Source organism: Cetorhinus maximus, chromosome 3, assembly GCF_964194155.1.
Source record: "Cetorhinus maximus chromosome 3, sCetMax3.hap1.1, whole genome shotgun sequence".
NCBI classification, from domain to species: Eukaryota; Metazoa; Chordata; class Chondrichthyes; order Lamniformes; family Cetorhinidae; genus Cetorhinus; species Cetorhinus maximus.
In genome coordinates this window covers 84,361,236-84,389,036 of record NC_135881.1, presented here as the reverse complement: position 1 = coordinate 84,389,036, position 27,801 = coordinate 84,361,236, and the positions used below count along the sequence as shown (strand labels likewise).

Below are 27,801 nucleotides of genomic sequence, written 5' to 3'. Positions count from 1 at the left end.
CCCCTGAAATTGAGCATGGGGATCATAATGCACAATTAACTTGCTCCCATTGGCTGCAATACAGACAGCACCCCAACTTTGTGCTGCCTGCTGTTTTAAAAGATTTCAGCATCCAGTCAGCAGAAACCATACTGCTGATTGGTCCCGTGCTTTGGCGTCCAGTCAACATCATGAGTGGCACTTGTTAAAGGTAGCCTGCGCTGCTTAAAGCTAGCCTGAACCTTTTTAAGGGGCAAGTGCATTAAGACAACATCAGGTGTGGGCAGTTGTGCAGTAAGTGAATTTGACCTGTGAAACATTGAACAACCGCAGAGAGTGTGGACTCCCTAAGGTTTTCAGAAATTGCAGTGGAGGTTTGTGGCGGAGGTGGAAGGTAAGAGAGATGTCCTGTATCTGCAGGGGTCAGAAGGCTCTTCAGACAGGCACTCAGCCGGCATTGGAAGCAAGTAGCCGTGTAGGTCAATGTCAGGAGTTAACTTGGATATAATGTCACAAGAAGTTCTGTGACTTCACATGAACAGTCAATGTCAGTGAATGCATCTTTAAATCCCATATTCAACCAACTGAACTATTAGCCTTGGACAGTCTTCAGTTCACCACAACCCCACCATTCACCTACCAGCAATCCCTATCAATCAGGACTCATATCTGACATTATGTGCTCCACTCACACACTTAACACTGCTGCAAACCTCATGCCCATATCAGCCAAACCGATTGCATGACACTTTGATACACTTCCTTCTCTCTTGCAGGACAAGGTGGTGCACAACCAGAGGCAACAGGGGTAAGAGAAGCACGCCTGCAAGTCCTGGTCCCCGTACAGAAGACATTGCTGACGTTATTCGGACACCCATTGCTGAAGCCGTGGCCAAAGGAAGGGCTAAATCCATCGAAGACAGTATTCTCATATCCCATCCTCTTGTGCACATCCCAATCTTCCTCATCACACAATCTCTTCCGATTTACAAGCTGCAGGTGGTATAAGCAAGAACTTCTGATTTCCTCCCCACCTCCTTCCACATTAACCTTACCCTTGCTCTTTTCTCAGATGCAACCTGGCCAAGCAATGGAGGAGCAGCAAGATGACAGTGATAGTCAACATAAGAACATAAGAAGTAGGAGCAGGAGTAGGCCATTTGGCCCCTCATTCCTGATTTGCCATTCAGTAATATTATGGCTGATCTGATGCTGCTTTAACTCCACTTTCCTGCCCCCCCCCCCCCCCACCATCTCCCATAGCCCTCGACTCCCTTGTCAATCAAAAATCTGACTAACTCATCCTTGAATATGTTCAATGACTCAGCCTTCAGTACTCACTAAGGGAGGGAATTTTAAAGACTACGGACCCTGAGAGAAGAAATTTGTCCTCATCTTCATCTTAAATGGGAGACCCCTTATTTTGAATGTTGTGGCCTCCCAGTTTGAGACTCCTCCACGAGGGAAAACGTTCCCTCAGCAGTGACTCTGTCCAGCCCCCTCAGAATCTTATATGTTTCAGTAAGATCACCTCTCGTTCTTCTAAACGCCAAAGAGTATGGGCTTAGTCTTTCCTCATAAGACATTCATCCCAGAAATCGGCCTAGTGAACCTTCTCTGAACTGCCTCCAATGCCCTCCTTAAGTAAGGTGACCAAAATTGCACACAGTATTTTGGGTGTGATCCCGCTAATGCCCTGTACACTGCGAACAAGATTTCCCTACCTTTATACATCATTCCCCTTGCTATAAAGGCCAACATTCCATTTGTCTTCCTAATTATTTGCTGTACCTGCATGCTGACTTTTTGTGATTCATGTACACGCACTCCCAGATCCCTCTGTTCTGTAGCATGCTGCAGTCTCTCTCCATTTAAATTATACTTTGCTTTTCTATTGTTCTTGCCAAAATGAACAACCTCCCATTTTCCACATTATATTCCATTACTGCTACATAACTCAAATTGTCACTGGCAGCCGCAGCACACATACAGACATTGTGCATAATTTAGAGGATAGCATGGGGACAGGATCTACACGTGGTGAGGCATTGGGCACAAGTGACCTGCAGCTAGGCCAGTGGAGCAAGGATAGCACAGATGCTAGTTTGCAGGAGGGCAGGGTCGCACATGAGTTCTGCAGTAGTGGACTCGGATGAGCTCTTTGTTGGGTAGCTTACAGAAGAACATTGAGTGAGAATGGTTTCCTCATCATAGCCGACCCCTTATTCTGAGATTGTTACCCAGACTTCTAGACTCCCCAGCCAGAGGAAACATCTTCCCAGCATCTACCCTATCAAACTTTTCAAGAATTTTATCTCTTGAATTAAATCACCTTTCTGCTAAATTCTAGGGAATATTGGCATGGCTTACTGAATCGCTCCTCACAGGACCGCTCCATCATGCCAGAAATCAGTCTAGTGAACTTCTGTTACATTCCCTCAAAGCCAAGTATATCCTTCCTTAAGTAAGGAGACCAAAACTGTACACAGTACTCCAGGTCAACATACACTCTAGTTTGTGCAACCGATTCATCTAAATGTATGGGTCCTTGAAATGTGTCTGTGTGGCTGTGTACACATGGTAAATTAAAGAGAACAACTTGTGCAGCCCTGTGTGGAAAATTTCAGGTTAGACTTAGCGGAAATGTTGTTCAAGGCCTGGTTTCACCAAGGCCCTGTACAATTGCAGGAAGATTTCATTGCTCTTATACACCAATCCCTTTGTAGCAAAGGCTAGCACACCATTTGCTTTCCAAACTACTACTGTGATTTGTGTACAAGGAATACCAACATTTCCCAGTTGCTGACCATTTAAAAGAAATTCTGCATTTTGATGCTTCCTCCCAAAGTGGATAATTTCACATTTTTCCATATTATATTCCAACTATCATGCTCTTGCCCACTTATTTAACCAGCCTGAGTGCTTTTGTCACCACTTTGTGACCTCCTCACAGCCAACCTGCCCATCTAATTGTATCATCAGCAAATCTGGATACGTTGCACTAGTTTCCCTCATCTAAGTAATTGATATAGATTTTAAATTGCTGAGGTTTGAGCAGTGATTCTTGTGATAAGCCATTGGTTAGAAACTGCCAAACCAAAAATGATCCATTTATTCCTACTCTCTGTTTTCAGTCTATTAACCAAATCTCAGTCCATGTAATTTTTTGGAATAACCTCTTGTGAAGCACCTTTTCGAATGCCTTTTGAAAATCCAAATCCACATCATCCACTGATTCAACCCAGCTTTTTCTGCCTCCCTTCATCATGTTTTGATGGAAGGGCGTTGGCAACTATGGACTTCAGTGATTGGTCCATGGTTATACTTTGCAAGGTACTGCAGTGGTTTGCCATTGTCTTCTGCAGATGGCTGACCAAGGAACCCTCCCACTCTTATTGTCTGCCATAGGCATATTGGAAGGATTTACTGATTGATAACCAACCTGTTTGACCACATTATGAACGCACCCTTCTGTGGCCAATAAGTCCTGGCAGGGACTGGCATTCAGAGCATCTAGTCCAGAGATAGGGACACCACCACTGTGCCACAAGACCTCCCACCCTGCTATTTACACCCTCAAAAAACTCTGAATCAATATATCAAACATGATTTCCTCTTCATAAATTTAAGTTGACTCTACCCAATCATACTATGATTTTCTACGTGCCATGTTATCTCACCCCTTATAATGGAGTCCAGCATTTTCCGGACAACTGATATCAGGTTAACTGACCCTGTAGTTCTCTGATTTCTCTTTTCCTCCTTTCTTGAATAGCTGAGTTACGTTGGGGACCTTCTAGAATCTAGGGAAGTTTGGACGATCAGAACCATGCATCCATTAACCCTGTAGCCACCTCTTCTAAAACCTGTGCTGTAGATCATCAGGTTCAGGGGATTTGTCAGCTTTTAATCTCATCAATTTCTCCTGCCGTACTTCTTTACTGTAACGAATATCTTTATGTTTCTCGTTTTCACCTCATTACTTAGGATTTTTTTTTTGTCTTGTCAAATAAGATAAAAGTATTGTTTATGGACTGCCACTTCCTTATTTCTCATTTACAGTTTCTCCTTTCTCTGCCCCTAAGGGACCCATGTTTAGACTTGCTAATCTCTTCCTTTTTGCATACCTATAGAAGCTTTTACAATCAGTTTTTATGTTTCTAGCACATCCTTTTTTTCTTTCTTTATCAATTTCTTTACCATCCATTGTTGAATTTTAAAATCTTTCCAATGCTCAGGCTTATTTTTTTCTTTTTGGCAACATTAGGCTTTTCCTTTAACCTAATACTACCTTTAACTTCTTTTGCTAGGACCCCTTTTCGGCTCTGGTTTTTAGTCCTGGTTACTGATATCAGAAAGGGATGAGTTGTTCATGGGCAGCCCAGTCAGAAAGGGGCTGTCTAGGTTCCCTCCTCTTTTCCCCTTAATGTTCCTGCTCTTGATCTTCTTGCCATTTGGCTGGTGGCAAGAGCTGTCCCCCCATGATGGCAGTGTGCAACACACCACTACAAGGGCTCAGGAACAGAAGTAGGCCATTCGGCCCTTCGAGCCTCCTGAGTGATTCAATAAGATCATGGCTGACCTGGTTGTGATCTCAATTCCACTTTGCCGCCTGACCCCCACTTGACTCTCTTTATCGAAAATCTGTCTAACTCAGCCTTGACTAAATTCAATGACCCAGCTCCCATTGTTTTCTGGGAAAGAGAATTCCACATACTAACAACAATTTGAGAGAAATTTTTTTCCCTCATCTCCATCTTAAATGGTAGACCTCTTAATCTTAAACTGTGTCCCCTTGTTCTAGTCTCTCCCACAGTGGAAACATCCTCCTGGTATCTACCCTATCTAATCCCCTCAGGATCTTATATGTTTCAAAAAGATCACCTCTCATTCTTCTAAACTCCAAAGGGTATCGGCCCAACCTATTCAACCTTTCTTCATAAGATAACCCCCTCATCCCAGGAATAAGTTGAGTGAACCTTCCCTGAACTGCTTCTAACGCAATTATATAATTTCTCAAATAAGGAGGCCAAACTCAAAACTATGAATCTTGACAGCTGCTCTGCCGAGTACATGAGGACTCCACAAGAGTGGAAGCTATATTTCAGCATGATGGTTGTCTGCTCCATTACATTTCTTGCAGCAGCAAGGGTTTCATTGTATATGTGCTGCTCACATGTGCTGGGTAAGCGCTGGAGTTATCAGCCTTGTGGTCAGTGGATAACCCTTGCCGCCAGTGGTCACATTTTGGCTTGTTACAGTTGGTCAAATGCATTGGGTACAGCAGACTGTCTCGACCTGCATGGTTCTCTGCCTATGTTCAACACCTGTTGAATGTTGAGGAAGTGGAATTACTTTGTGTTCCAGTAAAAGATAGTTGACATGAGGCATCCACAAGGCAATATAAGTGCAGTCAATGGCACTCTGCACCATGGGGAAACCTGCAATCCTAGTGAAATGGGATAATCAATTGTCCCTATTCTCTCTGGACTAAGAGGATACAATATAGGTGGCTCTCAATAAATAGTGTGTGTCAGTGAACTCCCTCATGCAACAGTGCAAGATGTTGCAAATGCCTCCAGCCCCACCCTGTAAGTAACCACTACAGTTACCTTGACAACCCATTGGCAATGCAGTCCTTGCCCTGCTCTGAGGTTGCAGTTATGCCTGCAGCAGGTGGCAGATTTTGGTGTAGATGTCCTTACTGAAGCACAGACATTGCACACGTTCTTCACTGAGGTTCAGGTAGGAGGGTTGCTCCCTGAATGGATATTGCCTCCTGCTGAGAGCATTTCACCCCCTCCTCTGCCTCCCCCTTACAGGGGCCTGCCGTGCTTTGAGTGGCCTCTGTTCACCCATGTCTGGGAGCAACTGATTTGTGCAGAAGCCCTGGAATCAGGATAAAGTTCTTGCACACCACTCCCTGCAAATTTTTGCAACTTTATGCAACTATAGAGAGCACGAAACACTGTGGAATTAAAGCAACGGCCAGAAGAGATCAACCAACAACTAATCTATAAGCTGCTGATCTCTTTGAATCTTTCCTGCTGCTGAACATGTGTTCAACTGTGGGAAGTCACTAGAGAATATTAGTTGGAGCTTTGTGCTCCAAAATGCCAGCAGTGGCTTCAAGGAAACATTGCATGCTGATTGGCATCATGATCTATCTGTCCTGTGTAGTTGTGGTGGCTGTTAACTGCATGCTAATGCCATCGTCACTAAGACACCTGGTATGACTAGCCCCAAACATGTGGTGCATGCCATGGATGCTGTGTTGGTCCACAAAAGGTACCCAAACAATGGGCACCACTAATCCCAATTTTGTGCGGTGATTATTTAAAAGGCCCAGGTATAACTTCAGCATGACAGGAAAGATTATGTTGGACGGTTAATTGAATAGTGGGGGAGTTTATTGGTGTCTCAAGGCATGATGAATAGACCAACAACACTGTTGTGATGTGGCAGTTGAAATTTTTATTTATTTTTTATTTATTAATCTTTGAGAGGCAAGAAAGGTTCAGGGAAACATTGGGTTAAGTGCTCTTTTATAATGTATGGGTTCGTAGCTAATCCAAGTTAATTGGATGAAAGCCTTCTCATCTAACATAAAATGAATTTGAGATGCATGATCCAATGTTAGGTGTGAGTTAATAGCCAGTCTCTTTCAGAAAAGAATGGTGATGTAGGGAGGACATTCCTCAGTGCATTGTATGAATGTTTAAGATAGCAACAATAGTTCCAATGTATGCCAGAAGATTGAATATTGAATTGCATTTGAGAGCTTTCACAGTGTTGTGTATCTGGGGGTGGAGCAGGATGAGGTCATTCAGCTCTTTGTTGACCCTGTTTCACAACTCAGTTAGATTATGGCTGATCAGTACCTGAACTCCATTTACCTGCCTTAGTTTCATTTACCTTAATACAGTTAAGTAACAAAAGTCTTATCAGAGTTTTGAAATGCTCAATTACTGGCCAATTACCGCCCCATCAGTCTACTCTCCATCATCAGTAAAGTAATGGAAGGGGCCATCAACAGTGCGATCAAGTGGCACTTGCTTAGCAATAGCCTGCTCATTGACGTCTGTTTGGGTTCCGCCAAGGCCACTCAGCTCCTGACCTCATTACATCCTTAGTTTAAACATGGATAAAAGAGCTGAACTCCCGTGGTGAGGTGAGAGTGACTGCCCTTGACATCAAGGCCACATTTGACAGAGTGTGGCATCAAGGAGTCCCAGCAAAACTGGAGTGTATGGGAATCAGGGGGAAACTCACCACTGTATGGAGTCATACCTAGCACAAAGGAAGATGGTTGTGGTTGTTGGAAGTCAGTCATCTCAGCTCCAGGGCATCACCACAGGAGTTCCTCAAGGTAGTGTCGTTGGCCCAACTATCTTCAGCTGCTTCATCAATGACCTCCCTTCCATCATGAGGTCAGAAGTGGGGATGTTCGCTGATGATTGCACAATGCTCAGCACCATTCGCAACTCCTCAGACACTGAAGCAGTCCAAGTCCAAATGCAGCAAGACCTGGACAATATCCAGGCTTGGGCTGACAAGTGGCAAGTAACATTAGTGCCACACAATTGTCAGGCAATGAACATCTCCAATATGAGAGAATCCAACCATTGCCCTTTGATGTTCAATGGCATTACCATCATTGAAACCCCGCTATCAACATCCTGGGGGTTACCATTGACCAGAAACTGAACTGGACTAGCCATAGAAATACTATGGCTACAAGAGCAGGTCAGAGGCTAGGAATCGTGCGATGAGTAACCCACCTCCTGACTCCCCAAAGCCTGTCCACCATCTGCAAGGCACAAGTCGAGAGTGTGATGGAATACTCCCCACTTGCCTGGATGAGTGCCGCTCCCACAACACTCAAGAAGCTTGACACCGTCCAGGACAAAGCAGCCTGCTTGATTGGCACCACATCCACAAACATTCACTCCCTCCATCATTGATGCACAGTAGCAGCCGTGTGTACCATCTCCAAGATGAACTGCAGGAACTCACCAAACTGCTTCGACAGCATCGTCCAAACCCGTGACCACTACCATCTAGAAGGGCAAGGGCAGCAGGTATATGGGAACCCCGCCACCTGGAAGTTCCCCTTCAAGTCACTCACCATCTTGACTTGGAAATATATTGCTGTTCCTTCACTGTTGCTGGGTCAAAATCCTGGAACTCCCTCCCTAACAGCACTGTGGATGTACCTACACCACATGGACTGTAGCAGTTCAAGAAGGCAGCTCACTACCACCTTCTCGAGGGCATCTAGGGATGGGCAATAAATGCTGGCCCAGCCAGTGAAGCTCACATCCCATGAATGAAATTTTAAAAATTGGCCGAGCCTCAACAACATATTGACAGGGAAATTTCCAATTTCCACTATCAATTTGCATGAAGAAGTGCTTCCTCACATCACTCCTGAATGGCCTAGCTCTAATTTTAAGGTTATCCCCCTTGGTCTGGGCACTTCCATAAGAGGGAATATTTTCTCTCCTTCCTGCAAAATCCTTTAGCCATCTTAAACCCCTCAATTAGATCATCTCTTAATCTTCTGAACTCAGGAAATACAAGCTTTATCTATACAACCTATCCTCCTAATTTAGCCATTTTAACCCTGTTGTTATTCTGGTGAATCTGCACCGCATTCCATTTAGGCCAGTATATCCTTCCTGAAGTACAGTGGCCAGAACTGAATGCAGTATTTCAGCTGCAGCCTTTAACATATACTTGTATAATTGCAGAGGGCAGTTGGTGTCTATGACCTAGTGCAACAGGGACAAGGAAAGAAAGGCATCAAACTATTAGTACAAAATCATGGGCTGTGAATGAATGATATTTGTAGATGACTTAATATGCTAACTCACTGTCTCTTACCATCATTCTGCTTAGAATAAGCCATGTGGATTGTAAAATATATGATTCAGGAAGAAGAGTCAAATTATCACACTCAGCTGATTTGTGAAGTCCAGAAGACGTTCTTTTTTACTGGCATTTTTGGGCTGGGTCCAGTTCTGGAAGATCCTCTTCCTGAAATTGCTGATGTGACCCTGAGTTCATGTTGCGGTCAACAACCCAGTATCTGCAGTGTCAACTCTTTCCCCCACAGTTCAATTTTTCTCTGGCTGAAACCAATAATTTTAAAAGAACATAAACATATTGTATATTAGAAATAAGAGCAGGAGTGGGCTATATGGGCTCAATAGGATTGTGGCTGATCCTTGACTTCAACTCCATTTTCCTGCTTGATCCATGAATCTCTCAATTCCCTTAGAGCCCAACAATCTACCGATCTCAGCCTTGAATGTACTCGATGACTGACTGTGCACTATGCTCTGGGGTAGAGAATTCCCAAGGTATACTGGTGTGCTGGCATCGAAAAAAGAATATCCCAAGTTACTTTGCCTTAAAAGTAACTCTTTTAAACTAAATGACCAAATAAGTGAATAAATACCGAATACCATCACAGGCCAAATCTTCCAAGGAGTGGCAATCACCATCAGATTGCCGCTCCGCTCCTATTTTCCTACCTTAGAATGGAGCTCCACATTTCTTGCCCGGACTTCCGGTCTGTGCCTTCTAGGAAATGTGGAGCGTAGCTGCTCCTGGAGTCCTTCAGGGCGGAATCGTCCTAGATTTGCACTAAGTACAGTAGCAGGCGAGAAAAAGAAGGTTTTACTCACTGGCCACAATGGTGGCTTTTCACGCTGTATCATCCCAACCCCACTTCAATAATCACGCATTCCCAGAAAACATGCTGCTTCGATGGTGGGCGGGTTCCAATTCGCCCACCAAACCGTCACCTCGCTGCTTCATCACGCCGGGCACCACATTTAAAGTCCAGCTGTGCGCACACCTCTCAATGCTTCCAGCCCAAGGACTTCTGCAAAGAAGTCATGGCTTCGAAAGGCAAGAAGACTGCAGCCCCCAGGTTTAGTGATGCGTCCCTTGAACTCCTTTTGGATACCGTGGAGGCCCTTTGTGATGTACTCTATCCCCCCCTCTGGCTGCAGGATAGGCAGTAACGTTACCACCCTGGCTTGGTAGGCATTGGCAGTGGTGATCAGTGCCAATTCTGTGCAGAAGAGGCAGGCCATCCAATGCAGATAGAGGATGAATGATCTCATCCGTGCCACCAGGGTAAGGCGACCATCTCATCACTTTAAACTCTCACACTCACAAGGCATCTCACTCACTGCTGGCTCAAGGGACATCACCACTCAGCCTCACACAGGCACCCTCACATCTCCATCTGGCCTCATCTCCTCTGGAGACTGTGTCCTCAGCTCTCACCATCTTGAGGCCACTTGCACAGATCAACATGTGCCCCCACACACACCCTGGGATACCCTCCTTCCCCAGTACAGCCCTCTCCCTGCAGCCTCTTCCTTTGCCTGATGCCACTTCTCCCACTTTCCCAAGAAAGTCCTACCCCTGCAGCCGTTGAAAAGCCTTACAGCTGGTCTGGTAGGTAGAGACCTGCCCGTGGACCCCCCTAAAAGCGATGTGGTGCTGTCTGCGAAGCTTGGTGCTGGTGACTGCAAGTACTGCCTGAAGCAAGGTAGGCAAACAAACCTTGAAGTCCCGAGCGAGGTGCAGCTCGCCAGGTGCATGTTGCTTATGTACAGTTGTAAAACATGTTGGAGTGCAATCACGCCAGTGTGCTCTGATGAGCCAATGTGGGGGGATGAATCCGGCAGGCTGACCTTATAATGGTATGCAGATGTATTACAATGACATTCTCGACGTCCAGCGGTGGAAAACGCAGCTCGCCAATGACGGGCAGAGCGGACGATTGCAAACCGGTTTCACAACGTCATGAAACTCATTTTTGGCCTTCTCGCCATGTTGTCTGCTCATGGCTGCTGATGGAAGCAGATTCAGCGGTAAATTTCAAAAGGGAACTAGATAATTACTTGAAGTGGAAAAAGTTGTGGAGCTATTGTGAGAGACTAGGCGGGTGTGATTAATTGGATAGCCCTTTCAGAGAGCCAGCATAGGCCTGATGGACCGAATTACTTCCTTCTGTGCTGTATCATTCTATGATTGTATAATTTTATTAATATTTCCTTGTGGCAGACCAGGGCCAATGGAGGAGAAAAAGGTTTTCGGTGTCCATGTGCATAAATCACTTAAAAACTAGCGCACAAGTGATCAAAAAGGCAGGCAGAATATTGGCCTTTATCTCAATGGGCTTGGAATCCTAGCCCTGTCAAAATTGTGTCAAACCTTGAACAGACCATCTAAATTCCTGCATTCATTTTTGGGCACCAATCCTCTGGAAAGATATATTGGCCTTGCTGATTATACAATGCTGTTATATTTCTTTGAGTTTAGCACATTTAGTGATGATCTGATCAAGGTGCTTAAAATAATAGCGATTTGGTCAAGTCGATGCAGAGAATTTCTTTTGGTGAAGGAATCCAAAGCAAGGGCTATAATAAAATTAGAACAAGGTCATTTAAGAGTGAAATCAAAACTTCATGAAAGTCAGAACTCACTTCCTCAAAGGGCTGTGAATGTCGAGTCATTTAAAATCTTCAAGACTGAGATCTCTAGATTTGTGTTAGGTACGGATATCGAGAGGGTATAGTGCAATAATGGGTAAATGCAGTTGAGGTACAGATGTATCATATTCTGAGCACAGTACTTTTGTATTTTGTAAATGTTTTGTAGACACATTTTTTCATGACATCAACAAATTCTCAACCGAAATTTATGATCGTATTTAGCCTGACACTGTTTGAACCCTCTTCCTGCTGCAAAGGAAAGTGCAATGTCACTAGAATTTCTTGGCAGTACAGTAACAGCAACTTACTTTGAACCAGTTGATCATATGAAATAAAGTAACCAGCAGTATGTGTGGAGCATCTGACCTGTTGATTAGCAACACTGAAACTGCAATGGTAATGCTTTCCTTCAGAGTTGCCATAAAAAATACACAATTCCACTGCAAAAAATGAAAGAATCCTATGTATTTTAGGAAAATACTTAATTTTACAATTCAACATTTGACTGTTTGCCTGTTTCAACTTGTAATTGGATTGTAATTAGCTTCTTGGAATAAACAAGGTGCATTTATATAACATCTTTAATGTTGGAAAGCATTCCAAGGTGCTTGACAGGAACATAGTCAGACAAACGATTGACACCAAACCGCAGAAAGAGATATTAGGATGTGTGAATAATAGCTTGATCAAAGAAGTATTTTTTAGTAGTGTCTCCAAGGAGGAGAGAGGGAAAAGGTCTAAGGAGAGAATTCTAGAGGTTATGGACTATCCAGCTGAAGACGCAGGCCCCAAAGGTAAGAACAAAGGGAGTTGGTGATGAATGAGAGTTGGAGGAACAAAGAGATTTTGGAGGGTTTGTGGGGTTGGAGGAAGTTAGAGAGATAGGGAGGAGCAAGGTCATGGAAAAAATTGAACAAAAGAATGAAGATTTTAAAATCCAGTTGCCAGTGTAGGTCCATGAGCGCCGTGGTGATGAATGAATGGAACTTGGTATAGGTTAGAATCCTAGCAGCCAAATTTTGAATGAACTCATGTTGATGGAAGGTGGGAGACCGGCTGGAAGAAAATTGGAATCATCAGTCTGAAGGTTACAGAAGCAGCTGGTAAGCCAAGGCAGAAGTGAAGCCAGACTCTGTTAGAAAAGTGTATACTTTTATGTAGATGATATGGGGTCCGAAGCTTAGCTCAGGTTCAGATAGGATGCCGAGTTTGCAACTTGTCGGATTAGTGGCTAAATAGGTGAATGGAATCAGTGATGAGGAAAGGGAGCAGTGGTGGGGACTGAAGATAATGGCTTCAATCACCTGGTGTTTAATTGGAGGAAAAGTTAGTTAATTCATGATTGTATGTTTGGCAAGGAGTTTGACAACACAGCGAGTCGACAAGTTCAAGACAAGTGATGGAGAGTTCGAGCTGGGTGTCATCAATGTGCATGTGGAACCTGACATCATTTGTTTGTATGGTGTCACTAGTGCACACACCTTTAGATGAGCTATGGGAGAGGGTCAAGGATCAATTCTTGGGGAAGCTCAGAGATAATGGTGCAGAGGTGAGAAGAGAAAGCTTGGCTCTGGTGCAGGACATCCTCTGGCTATGTCTGGACAAGCAAAAGTTGAACCAAGTGAGTGCAGTCCCACAAAGCTGGATAATACAGGAGAGGCAATGGGGAAAAAATGGTGGGGTTGACCTTGTCAAAGACTATGGAAAGGTTGAGCAGAATGAGAAGGGATGATGCACCATGGTTGCAGTCACGCACAATGTCATTTTTGACATTGATTAGGATTATTTCAGTTCTATCACAAGGGTGGAAATTCAAACAAGGAGTTACAGCAAAGATGTGCACAGATTTGGGAAGTGCCATCATGTTCAACAGCGTAGGGGAGGGAAAAGAGATTGGAGATGGTGTGGTAATTCACAAGGGCAGAGGTGACAAGGATGGTTTTCTTCGAGGAGTGAGATGATGACGACATCTTGGAAAGCAAGGGGAACAGCCCCTGAGGCGAGAAGGCTTTTCTTTTACACTATCAGCCGACATGGGGGTCAGAGAACAAAGTTAGCAGAAATTTTGGCTTGGAACCCAGTCGTCCATTTCTTCCAAAATGTGGTTAGCCAGTACATCTGGTATTGGGTTCCAAAGCAAGAAAGCTCAAATGTACAGTCACTGACCTTCCTTCCACCCATCTTCTCCTTTGTTCCCGCCCCATCCCCCAATCCCTTGGTCGGTAGTCTGATAAGAAGCTCTTCCACCATGTGTTTCCCACCTGCCACAAAGCTATCCCGGAAATCTTGGCTGTTGATGGGGACTTTGTATTATCAATTCTGGGACGTGTTTCTGTCTGTTCAGATGGGTTCTCAACATGTTATAGCAGGAGCCTTTGGAAATTGATATGCATTTTCAGTTCTAACATGTAGTGGGGTGGGTGGAGAAAAAGGAGTTGGAATGCTGGTTGTTTTTTCATCTCTCTAATTCAGGATTGACAGTCCCAATTCTGGTGCCACCAACTATCTCACTGTTTGAAGTAAGCTTTCTTAGAACAGGCCAAACCTGAGTAATTTCTGATCTGGATGCCTTGGTACTCACTGACCCATTGAAGTAATTTGCTAATGTTGCAATTTTGCTAGTAACAACATATGGATTTTCTGATAACACAAATTACAGCCTTATTTGAAAAGTACCCTGATGCTGGAATTTATTTGATTTGAATTTTAATAATGTGTTTGATTGAAGTTATGTGAGAAGGAACTCACAGTCATTGAGTGCCACATCACTCCTTCAGAGTATCTTTAAGCACCTTACAACCAGTAGGTTGAAGTTATTATATATAGGAAGACACTGTAGTCATTTCTTGAGCTCTATGTCCCACAAACAGCAAATTAATTAATAAAAATATGTATCTTTTTGTATTGTGCTAGCCAGAGTAGAAATAGGAAGATAGGGAGGATCAAAGCGTGGCCTGAAGCATGGAGCAGGAGGGAGGGCTTCAGATTCTTGGGGCACTGCAACCAGTTCTTGGATAGAAGGCATGGGTCGTACCTCAACAGGACTGGGACCAAGTGGTAATGACCTGGAATTTGCTGTCCACGAGGGTGTTGGAAGCAGAAACAGCGAATGATTTCAAAAGGAGATTGGATGGGTAATATTAGAAAATAAACTTGCAGGGTTATGGGGCATGAGCTGGGGAGCGGGGTTGGCTCGATGATTCCATGGGGAGCTGGCATGAGCTTGTCGGGCCAAAAGGGCTCCTTCTGCGCTGTAATTGACCCTATGGGTGGTATTTAATTGAGGCACCAGGGGTCTCATCCCACATTGTCTCCTTTGGGGCGTGACCACCAGCGGGCTTTCCTTGGAATCAAGGACACTGGGGCCAGAAATCCCACACCCCAGAGATGCCAGCCAGCCAGAGGCTGGTATACATCAATTGCAAGCAGTTCTAATGGGGGAGCAATGGCAGCCTCTGGCAATGCACCTGCCAGAGGCCTCAGGGATAAGGGGTCAGCATCAAGGGCAAGGTGTTGGCTCTTAGTGCCTCCCTCCCCCTTCCCGATACCTGATCCTTGGGTCAGGCACCAAGAGTCTCACAATAAGGGGTCCCACCTCCTCCTGCCTCGGGAGCCTACTAACAACCCCGACAGGGTTTGCTTTTCGAGCGCCCATGTGGCAATTGCCCTGCTCACAACTGGTTAAATACTAGTCGTGGTAGGATGAGGCCCTTAAGTGGGCATTAATTGCCCACTTAAGGACTCAATTGGCAATGAGGCAGGGAGGCAATCTTTGAGCCATCCCGCACAGGAAGGCTGCGGGGTCCCCACCTGGCACCCTTCAGAATTAAATGTGCCCCTGGCACCAAACACACCATGGGGAGAGGGCATTCTGCTTCATGATGCTATGTTTGAGTAAGAAAAGTTGGCTTGGACACCAGGTGAACTGGGTGTTCTCTTCAAACGGTGCTGTGGGATATTTATTGTCCAGGGAGCAGGCAACAGATTTAAATTCATCTAATGGACGGAAAACAGTATTCTAACATAGAAAAACAAATATTGTTGAATTTCTCCACAGACCTTTTACCTTTGGAATCTGCTTGTAAGCCCAGAATCACATTTTGGGATCAAAGCCTTATCTGTTTGCTAATTGTAGATGCAGATTGTACAGGAGGGCCAAGTTGCTTATAACAATGTATCCCCACTTTCAAGAAAGATGGCAAAAGATCACGTAGTCACACAGGGTGGACAATATTCCAGTGATAGGCGGAGCTTTAAAAAGAATAGTGGAAACTTTAGTTATTTCACAATTGCATAAAAAGGAACTGTAAGGGCCATGTGATAGGCAGCAAGGACATTGACCAGGCAAATAATAAGGCTGCTTTTTGCATCCGTTTATTTTGTTGAACCAAAACTTCCTGGAATGGTTATTACTGCAGTTTACAAGGATACTGTTTAACCGCTTTAAGGTATGTGTTGTGTAGAAAACTAAGCTGTTGAATAATTTAGCTATATTCTGAGAAATTAAGATGAATGGAATGTTATCAGCATTTCTGTACAAGGTGGAAAAATTTTACCTTGGGAAAATGTACCCAATTAATCACTGAGTACACAACCATTGTTTTCTAAAACTTATTTGAAGCAGCCAGAGAGAGGGAGAAACTGAGAGCAGCTAATGTTTGCTGTACATGGAATTTTTATTAATGCAACATGTTCACAGCAGCATGTTTAATATTCACATTTTCAGTTTCAGAGTTTGGGATACTTTCACAGTGACAGATAAAATTTGTGCGCTGTCTAGTTTCCTAGCAGTTACTGTTTTCTTTAACCTGTTGTCCTTGGATTTTGCCCATGATGAATAACAAGAATAGGGTTGTGAAGAGGGAACCATATTTCAAGAGTTAATATCGATTTGTGCTGGTGACACAATGTGGTCCGATTTTGGGGGCCAATGTCCTGTGCTCAAGGGATGCCTGAAAGATATCAGGTCAAAATGGAGCCAGAGCTGGGTCTGGTCCAATTGAAATTCTTCAGTGGCCTAATTAAAAGTTTAGTTTTTTTTTTAGAGAAAATTTTAAAGCATTCCTGTGAAGCCAGAAGGAACTTTGTTTTGAAAAGAACACTCTAGGGTAAGGTTTTATGGTGGCCTTGCCCTTGAGTATTTCAAAGATTAATTGCTTGTCACTTCAGTTTTAAATACCAAACTCACCACATTGTGGTGAACTGCGGAAAGTGTATGAATGGGCCAGGGCAAGGGAGAAGGGGAAAGATAATAGACCTTAGGCTGGTGATGAAGCATTGCGTGGAATTTTCCCAGATTTGTACTAAGTGCGGCAGCGGGCGGGTAAACAACGTTTTACCCAGCGGCCGTGATGGTGGGTTTTCACACCGTTTCACCCCAAACCCGCCTCATTATTTACACACTCCTGGAAAACACACCATTTCCATGGCGAGCAGGCTGTCATTTGCCTGCCTGCCATCACCTCACCGCTGCATCACGCTGCGCGCCATATTTAAAGTCCAGCCATGTGTACACATCTCAGTGCTTCCAGACCATGACTGCTGCAAAGAAGACATGGCCCTGAAAGGCAAGAAGACTGCAGCCCCCTGGTTCAGCGATGCGTCACTGGAATGCCTTTTGGACGCTGTGGAGTCCCGCCGGGATGTCCCCTCCCCTGCTCTGGCCACAGGATGGGCAACAACCTCACTAATCTGGCTTGGGAGGCGGTGGCAGCGGTGGTCAGTGCCAACACCATTCAAAAGAGGACAGCCTCCCAGTGCCTCAAGAGGATGAATGATCTCCTCTGCTGTGCCAGGATAAGTCACTCTTGTCATCACTCTCAACTCACAGACTCACAAACCCATCACACATCCACAGGGATCTCACTCACTGCAAGGCACGATGGAGGAGTCCGTCCGCCTTCAGACTGAGATGATAGCGCCGGCATGCCAATGCACTGAGGTCAACATTGGTAGGATGGCAGCCACCACGGAGACCTTGGTCCAGGATGTCGCTCCTGCATTCCTGCAGCTCCGTCGCTGATGCCATAGTTGGCCTCCAACAATGTACGCGAGAGGGGTGCTGGGCAGCTCGATCTCACTCTAGCTACCCCTTCTCCTCAATGAGCGGCAGGGTTAAGAAAGTTAAGAAGAATTAGTTGCACAGCTTGGGCACGAGTGTTAATCACTTGTACGTACTGTTTATTATTGCCAATAAACTCCCAAGGATCTCCCCCTGCCTATGATTGCTTGTTCGGATGAGCAGTGATCTTGTCACTCGGTTGTGAACCCTTTCTGCACAAGATAAAGGCAGGCATCTCAGTCCAGGGCCTATTCTCTGTGCTTTGTGCAGCCTTCAGACCACTGTGATGGTCCAGCCTCACACTCCCTGAATACATCACTGATGCCTGCACCTCGATGGTGCTCATCATTGCTGCCAGAATGTAGTGGGCAGGCGTCACAGAGTTCCGTCATCCTCTCAGTGTGCTCTCAGCACCTTTTAAGGTGGGGCTGGCCCCCATCTCTTCAGCATCTGTGACCAGTGATGCTGTGCTCCTGAAGGGGACAGGTGCTAAAGGTGAACAAAGAATCAGATGCTTCTAAATTTTCATGGCTGCGTCTCTATGATATGACCCTGATCACAGAGCGCAAGCGATCTGCCCTCAGCCAGACAGGAGTCAGACATTCTCCGAGGCTATGGGAAGATCTGTGGAATGTGCTCACTGCATGTTGTCATCATCCTCCTGTGATCGAGTGACTATTAGGTCCTCCACCGCGTTTCCATGACAGGAGCATTCTCACAGGGGGTATTCGCGCTGCCATAAGCCAAACAGGAGTCAAACATTCACAGAGGCAATGTGAGTATCTGTGGGGTCACCTCACTGCATGTCGTCCTCATCCTCCAAAAATCTCGCAGAAATGAGGTCCTCCTGAGTGCACCTGCCTCGCCTGGCCAGTGTGAGGGCCTCACCCCCCTCATCGTTGCCTCCGGTGACTTCCTTATCATCATCCCCGCCTGTGGCGCCCTCGTCGGAGGAGACCTCCAGCTCCTCCATCTCCTCCTCAGCAGCACCAGGTTGTAAAGGGCGCAGCAGACGTCGACGATGCGTGACACCCTCTGTTGACTGTATTGCCGGCTTCACCAGACCGGTCCAGGCACCGGAACCTCAGCATCTCGATGGTCTGCTCCACCAAGTTATACCTTCGCCCTGCTGCAGTCTGAGGCTGCCACACAGGTGTCATCAGCCATGGCCTTGCCCCCGAGGAGCCATCCCTGCAGCTTCTGTGGACCCTGGTAGACTCCAGGGATCTGTGACCGACTGAGAATGTAGGTGCCATGCACACTCCCTGGAAACCGTGTGCACACACCTACAGGATGCGTTTCTGGTGGTCGCACACCAGCTGCACATTCAGCGAATGGAGCCCCTTGCAGTTGATGTAGTTCACTGTGTGTAGTGACGGAGATCTGAGCGTCATGTGAGTGCAGTCAATTACACGCTGCACCTGTGGGAAACCCGAGATCTGGGTGAATCCAATTGCTCTTGCATCCTGGCTGACTTGCTCCCAGGGGAAATGCACAAAGTTGTGTGCCCTCACAAAGATGGCATCCGTGACCTCATGGATGCATTTGTGGCTGGAGGCTTGAGAGATTCCACAGAGGTCACCTGTGGAGCCCTGAAATGAGCCACAGCGTAGAAATTGAGCGCCGCGAACACTTTCACAGTCACTGGCAGTGGATGCCCTTCATGTCCCCTTGCTGCCAAATCCTGCAGCAGCTGGCAGATGTGACCAACTAGTTTCCTACACATGCACAATCTTTGGCGACACTGGTTCTTGGTCATCTGCAGGAATGACAGGTGACGTTTGTAGACCCTGGGTGTCGCTAGGCGCCAGCCAGCGACATCTCGCTGTGGCTTTTGGGCGGTGTGTGCATGAGTCCCAGCCGTCCCTTCTTCGGGGGCGTGAAAAGCTTTGGAGCACTTGGTGCCACTTTGATGCCTCTGCATTGCTTGAGTGGGCAGATGAGCTAGAAGTTCGACTCCAATCATATCAATGTGTCTGCGCTTGAACTGTCTCAGTTGCAGAGGAATGGTCACTTTTTACAGCCTCAACGGCTGGGCTACCCATAACCTCGACCTCCAAAGCCCCTCAAGCTTGAAATCCAACAGGCGAACCTGGCGAGTGCTGCACCACATTACTTTGTACTCACCTCCAAGTTCCTCTCAAAGTGCAGGCCCCAAGTGCACGCCTTTTATATGCTGTTGTGAAACACGTCGGCGTGCTTTCCCACCGACATGGACGGACGATCCACTGGGGCAGGAGGATGATTCTGGCTGGCTGGCCTGATAATGAAATGCTGATGTATTACAATGGGGTTCCCGATGGCGGGAAACGTGGTCCGCTATTGCCGGGCTGAGCGGACAATTGTGGACTGGTTTCATGCCGTCTTGAAACCGATCACACCATATTGTCCGCTGACGCCACCGATCATGCCCGACGCCTGCGGGCATGGAAAATTCCACCCATTGTGTTGACAATCTCCTCAAAAATCCCCTCGTTGATACCATTCCCACGTCCGGTGGCTAACTGACAGATGGTGTAATTTCTAACACTTTTATTTCACTAAATGGTATTTCTCACCATCAATACTTGAGTGTAAGGACAAAGACATTTTGAAGTCTTACAGCTGTTTACTGTATAAAGAATAAGCCTAATGGAGGGAGAGAGCAGAGGGAGGAGGGAAGGATACAAAGTAAAGGAATGGAAAGCAGAAGAAGGTGGAAGAGAGAAGAGGGAATGGAGAAGGTTGAGGGAGAGGGAGGAAAAGTGAGGCTGGAGGATGGGGAGAGGAGAGGGCACAGAGAACAGAAGACCAAGATGCTGTTGAAGTTGGTTTCCTAGATAAAAGGCTGCTCAGTGGGTGGTGGGAAAATTCATGGCCAGAATTTTCTTCTCTGAGCCTGATTGGGGGCGGAGGTGGGAGGTTGGAGGAATACAGGGTTTTAATGCAGCTCAATGTGAATGGTGGAAGTCTAGATATAGTCTGCCAGTCTGTTTCTGGCTCAGCAGGAGTGGGGCACAGTATAGTGCAACTTTGCTGAAGGAAAATTTACCCAGTGGTTGGGGGGGTGCAGGGGGTTGGGGAAATAGGGTTGGGAGAGTATGCTGAGAAAACACAGCTGAACTAGGGTGAGATGAGACAAAATGTAACCGGTTTGGGGATAGGTATTGCCAAAGAATCCAGATAATTGATGCAAGGATAATTGCATAGGGGACAAGTTTGAGTACACAGAAATGGGCTACAGTTAATAGTCTGTAGTACGGCCTACAATATTTTCATAAAAATTCAGTGAATTTACAAGCTCAAAGTTATGGAGGTAGCAAATTCCTAAAGCTCTAAGTTATGTGGTAGACTTTGAATGTTTTCTTTGTATTTGAAAGTTAAGGCATTGAGCAACCTGTTAAAGCTTTTCAAAATATCGCTGTATCTGAGGGAGTTTATTTTCCTTACTCTTGTATAATCTACATGACCTCTCAACAGTTGTATTACAGTTCTGGCAGATTAAAGTAATATTTTACAAAAACATGAACAAACCACGTTTTCTCCTCCCTTTCTTTATTAGTCAGTCAGAAGCCATTACCTGAAGGAACAGAACTTTAATGACCTTGCCCCTTTATGCACGTTCCTCTGTTTGTTTCTATGGAGAAGTGCAACATTAAGGAACAGGATTTACTTTAACTTCCTTGCTCCATTTGATCAGACAATAGTCTGGACAAGGTTAAAGCTGAGTTGCTTTAACCTTGTCCAGACCACATTGTCTGCTCAAATGGAGCAAGAGAGCGTGTACTTCATGCAAGAGCTTAAACTGTTGACTGTGAAATAAAGGGAATTCTGAAATCCAATTACTTTTTTGAAATCTCATAGGCAAATCACAGTTTGTAAACATTATATGTGTCATAATTTTTAAAAAAAAATTAAAAGACACATTTCCAATCCTACAGGTAGTAAATGTAAAATTAGGTACAAATTGATGGGATTACTGCAAACATGGTTTTAGAAACCAGATCTTCCATGTTTTAATTGAAAATGATGGCAATTCTTTAACCTCAGATACTCTTTCATATTATGCACCATTCATTTAAAGTGTAGAAATTTATGTTTTGTTTTGATAATACAAGAATGCAGTGTCTCGCTTCCTGTATTATTTTTGGTAGTTGACATGTTTTGAGAATATGCTTGGATATCACAGATGGGGATGAAGAATCTCCATAATTTTCAGTTAAAACATGGTAGATCTGGTTTGTAAAACCATGCTTGAAGCAGCCCCATCAATTCCTACCTAATTTTGCAATTACTGCCTGTAGGATTAGAAATTTGTCTTTTTTAAAAAAATCCTACCACTGGTTTAGAACTTTTGCTTGTTTATTTACTGTCGGAGCAACCTGGAAGGAAAGAGTTCCACAGGGGAATTGCTGTGCAGATAGTTGAGAATCCAGGTTTGTACATGCTTCAGGTTAGTTTTCTCATGAGTTCAGTTAATCTGCAGTCTTGTCATAACAGTTGGGGGCAACTTCTGAGCCCTTCTCAGGTCACAGAAATAAGCGCATCAGGCAGACTGCTTACTTCCATTTGTACTTTGGAGCCTCGGGATATATGTAGAGGTGACAAAGATCCCAGAACTATATTTGTTCTGATCATGAGGGGTTAAAACTACATGGTGGTGAGGATTATTCATTATCTGTGACACATGACTCTGGTGTAAGCCTGTAAGAACGTCCTAATGTGAGTGCTGGCTGAACTATGAAGTGGCAATTATTAAATTCTCTGGAGAACATTTTTCAATAGTGTATCAATACAAAAAAAGTGACTCATGCTTTGACAAATGCACAAATAGATGGTAAAATTAGATTTTATAATATAAATAAGTTGCAACAATACATCCTTTTTCTTTTACAGCCTGATAACTCGGATGCATTTGTATGCCATGTAACCAGTCCGGTAGGTAATATTTTATTTCATTATTAATTCATGATTAATGTGACTAGCAAAAAAAAACTATTTGTCTTTCCAGCCATAGCGGTAATTGTTTTTTTTAAAGAATTTTCCCCTCCATTACTATGACCATCTTCATGGCTGAAAGCCTTAAGTTCTGGCATTATTTTGTAAAATTGGCTTTTTGTTGAGAGTTAGTGTTCATTGACTGGGGGTGTTAACAGGAGATTATAGAATTTGAATCCATGTTTAATTATGATCTAGGTTGACCTATTTTTCTTCTATAGTGATTGTAGCTCCATTACCAAACTTGGTCAGTTCCATAAAATTTGAGTAACTTGGAAAACCATCCTAATGCAATGGGATATTGCACAACACTTTTAAGCAAGCATTCCTTACTGTTTAACGTGGCCTGTTTCTTTAAAGCTACTTGCGCAGTAATTCTGTAAGGAGTTGTGTAAAAACAAAAGGCATGCCCTGACATCAGTTAAGGCTAATCACCGAGGGAAATTTCTGCAGATTGGCAGGTGCTTCTAAATCTCCATCTCCAACACTAAGAAAATGCCAAGTTAACCAAGGCCAGAAAACAACCACAGTAAATGGCTGGCTTTCTTTTTTAAAGATTGCATTATATATGGTATCTGAAGGTTGTAGACCTGGGAGCTTGACTGGGGAAGCAGTTACTGTGCTTAACCATGTCAGAGATTCAAATCACAATCTGTTGATAGCAATGTTAAAAAATCGAATTCAAACATTTGCAGTAATTCAACTGTGCATGTGTTTGACTTCCCTATGTTGTCTGCCTCAGTAACTTGTTTTAAGGAAGCTTCTACCTGTTGTTCTCCCTCGCTTTTTTAAGAAAACTGAGGGTGCTTAATCGTCATTCTTTTTAAGTTTTTTATTCTGGGGAGGAGGGTAAGAAGTTTGGATGACAGTGTAATTTTAGCATTACAACCCAAGTTCAGCTTGGGCAGCTGGGATGAAAGTTTTGTCTTTCTGCCAGCACTTAGGGTCCTGCATGATCTTGGACAACCTTATGGGCAAGGTTTCATAGTCCAAAACTACACTTAACCTGACATTTAATTGACATTATCACTCTGAGCCAATGGTTCGTATAGGAAATGGAATTATCATTTTGTGCAGCATGGATTGTTTTTTGAGACTGATATTGGGCACATTGTTGATCTAAGGTGAAGGGAATGCTCCTGTAGACATATCTCTGCTTAACTGATGTAGGAGTACTTGATCCCAATACCAGTTGCATGAAATATAAAGATAGGTGAGGATATGACCAGAGCTCGCAATTGCCTGTTATTGCGTTACTCCTGCTTGCAAACAGGAATTTTGTTTTGAGCATTCCTCAATTGATTTTCCTTCACAGGAAAATGTCTCTTGAAGCTTAACTAGAGGAAATTACTTTTAAAAAAAATCTCTAGACTCCTGTAACTGCTGCAAATCCTTTTTGCCAACTTGCTGAACTTATTGTCCAGCTCTGTTTTAAATTTAAAACAAGAAATACACTGAGGGACTTTTTGAAACATGCCCTATTTTGTTAATGTAGCTGGCTGCTGCTTTTGTTGATTTTTTTTGTCAGGGGCTGCTAATTTTATTTTGATATAACTTTTGACACCAGATGGCTCTAAAGGACATATTGTTTGCCCCCTTGTTGAATCCTCCTTGGTAAATTTATGTAATAATTGTTATATGGAGTTGAGTTACCTTGTTGGGGATGCAGTTCTGGCTGCACTACAGCCATCATGTATGCTGGGGAACTCACATCACAAACATATGTGCAAAAAGCACTGGATTCTGTATTCCTAATGGTGTGATAGAAAGCAACTTTTCTTCAATCTTCTTGGTATGAGTGATTCACCACTTCTTAATTGACCATTCTTTGTGAATGTGGCCAGGCAGTGAGTGCCTGTGAACTATATGATGTGACAACTCATCTCTGGTCATGTTCTCACCAATCTTCCATAAATACAGCTGAACAGTCATCAAGAGTGGAAATCCCAGCTGATTTCTTCTCCAGCCCCTTCCCCCAGCCAACCCTCTTCGTCAAGGAGCACTGAATTTTTATATTTTTGCTTTGAAGTTCACAACCTGTTGTGGTTAATGTTCCAAAGCATTTTTGCAGTAAAACTTAAAAACAAAACTTGACTTAATAATTTAGAGGCATCTTTTAATTCAGATGTGCTTTTGCCCATCCCAATTTAAAATACTACAAACATATTCAGTAAACCTTTTAAGTTTGGCAAACAAAATATGCTAATGAAAGTTGAATCAAAATGCATCATCGCTTGATAACATAATTATAACAAAAGAGTAAAGCAAACTCATATCAAGTTATGGGGCCTGGAGGGGTTAACTTAGGAAAAGTAGGAGAGAAGCTCAGGAGAAGGATAGTAAAAGAATGAGAAAAAAATTGAATTGAATTAAACTTGGGATCCAGGGTTTCAATATTTATCTGAGAATTTACAAAACATTAAGAAAGGTCAAAAGTAGAAGCATTAATTTAGAAACGAGAGATGAGGTAGCCTTAGTAGAAACTTAGCTTCAGTTGGAGTGATAGAAGCAAAATACAGCAGATGCTGGAAATCTGAAATAAAAACAGAAAATGCTGAAAAATTTCAGGAGATCTGGCAACCACTGTGGAGAGGGAAACAGAGTTAACGTTTCAAGTCCGTATGACTCCTTCAGGGCAGAACATAAGCAGGATAAATCCAACCCTGCCAGTTATCGCCCCATCCGCCTACTCTCGATCATCAGTAAAATGATGGATAGGGTCACCAACAGTGCTATCAAGTGGCACTTGCTTAGCAATGACCTGCTCACTGACCCTCAGTTTGTGTTCTGCCAGGGACATTCAGCTCCTGACCTCATTTCATCTTTGGTTCAAACATGGACAAAAGAGCTGAACTCCAGAGATGAGCTGAGAGTGACTGCCCTTGACATCAAGGCAGCACCTGTGTAGCATCAGGGAGCCCTAACAAAACTGGAGTCAGTGGGAATTGGGGAAAACTCTCTGCTGGTTGGAGTCATACCTAGCACAAAGGCAGATGGTTGTGGTTGTTGGAGGTCAGTCATCTCAGCTCCAGGACATCACTGCAGGAGTTCCTCAGGGTAGTGTCCTATGCCCAAACATCTTCAGTTACTTCATCAATGACCTTCCTTCCATCATCAGGTCAGGAGTGGGGATGTTCACTGATAATTCATGCTGAACACTGTATATTTGCGACTCCTCAGAGACTGAAGCAGTCCATGTCCAAATGCTGCAAGACCTGGACAATATCCAGGCTTGGGCTGACAAGTGGCAAGTAACATTCGCCCCACATAAGCTCCAGGCAATGACCATCTCCAGCAAGAGAGAATCTAACCAGTGTCATTTGACGTTCAATGGCATTACCATCATTGAATCCCCTGTTATCAACATCCTGGGGGTTACCATTGACCAGAAACTGAACTGGACTAGCCATATAAATACTGTGGCTACAAGAGCAGGTCAGAGACTAGGAATTGTGCGGCATGTAACTCACCTCCTGACTCCCCAAAGCCTGTCCACCATCTACAAGGTACAAGTCAGGAGTGTGATGGAATACTCTCCACTTGCCTGGATGAGTCCAGCTCCAACAATACTCAAGAAGCCAGACACCCTCCAGGACAAAGCAGCCCACTTGATTGGCACCCCATCAACAAACATTCACTCCCTCCACCTCCGACGCACAGTGGCAGCAGTGCGTACCATGTACAAGATGCACTGCAGGAACTCACCAAACTTTCTTAGACAGCATCTCCCAAACCCCCGAACAGTACCATCTAGAAGAACAAGGGAACATCACCAGCTGGAAGCTCCCTCCAAGTCACTCACCATCCTGACTTGGAAATATATCACAGTTCCTTCACTGTCGCTGGGTCAAAATCCTGGAACTCCCTCCCTAACAGCACTGTGGGTGTACTTATACCACATGGACTGCAGCAGTTCAAGAAGGCAGCTCACCTTGGCTTTCTCAAGGGCAACTAGGGATGGGCAATAAATGCTGGCCAAGCCAGCGACACCCACATCCCATGAATGAATAAAAAAAATACAGATTTGCCTGCATTGGGAACATGGATGAGACTGCCATGAATTTTCACATGCCAGCCAGTCAAACAGTGAGCAAAGTTGGAGAGGAAACAGTGTTAGTGAAGACAACCGGCCATGAAGAAAAATGAATTAAATTGTATAAATTTGTATATATGCCTTTTGTTCTTGATTAATTTTTTGAATTTAGTGTGAAACGTCCATCTCCATGGAGGTTATTTATTTATAAATAAGACTGAGGAAATAAAAATACCTATTGGCTCTTTTACGCTACTTTTGGGCGTGGGGTTGGCAGGAACAGTCTCCGGCCTGGCAACTCTGCAATAGCGAGAAGATGGGAGAAGGTGGATTTCAATCCCTCAAAACTATTACTTGTGTAAAAATTTAGTCTTAGAAACTCGAGTTTTACATGAGTATATACAGTAAATATATTCTTGCTTATAAAAATTCCAGGAAGGAGATGGAAAAAATGGGAGCAAAGTTGGTCTCATTAACTACAGACATTACTTCAGCCACAGAAAGGAAAGTTTTTATTGATGGTAATGCTCAGATAGAGTCTGTCTAGATAGAAATAATGAGGAATTTGTTGCTGTTCCATTCAGCACAAAATGAACGAAAATTAAGGAAATAAGATCTTTAAGAAATTTTAAGAAGATGGGCATAGCTATAGATTCTTGATGAGAAACTTTAATTATCATAAGGTAGACTGGGGTAAACTTCCACAGTCCATACTGTTACGTATGGGCAGGGATAAGGGATAATTTCCCTCTTTTCTCACCTCTTGGCTGACTGCAACAAGGTGTACTTTAGAAAAAGAGTGTTTTAACTCCTTGAATGTTGTAACTTTAAAGAATAGACATGAAACATGCTTTCTTGTATATCTAAATCAAAAGAAAGGATGAACGTTTATATTTCACAACATCCAAAATGAAAATACAATAAACACCCACTCATTCACACCAGGTATACAAGGAAGACTTGAGCCCTAAAGATGTAGCATGCACTTAGTTATCTTAGTGTCAGAAAAAAAGCTTACTTATAATCAGTCCTCAAGATGGCAATTGAAATGTTGCATACCTGAAGGTTTCTCTCTCAATGCATTGTAGAAAAATGAAGGCTCGAGGTTTCTGGTGGTAAGTTCACATTGGTTCACCTTCTGGCTTTCCAGTTGAAATTATGGTTGAGGTCCAGTATATTTTATAATCCTGCAGATAAAATGAATTATCCCCAATTCTCTGTCTAGGGTGACT

The 27,801-nt window shown here is 44.0% G+C and overlaps 1 protein-coding gene across 2 annotated transcripts in view; it reads left to right on the top strand.

The window, feature by feature from the left end:
• Nucleotides 1-27,801, top strand: part of tns3 (tensin 3) — a 493,703-nt gene that overhangs the window by 272,706 nt on the left and 193,196 nt on the right. For both annotated transcript variants that reach the window (XM_078538616.1, XM_078538617.1), the window contains exon 5: nt 22,435-22,476. In XM_078538616.1, the coding sequence (XP_078394742.1) occupies nt 22,435-22,476 (42 nt within the window). The remainder of the gene's footprint in view (nt 1-22,434; nt 22,477-27,801) is intronic.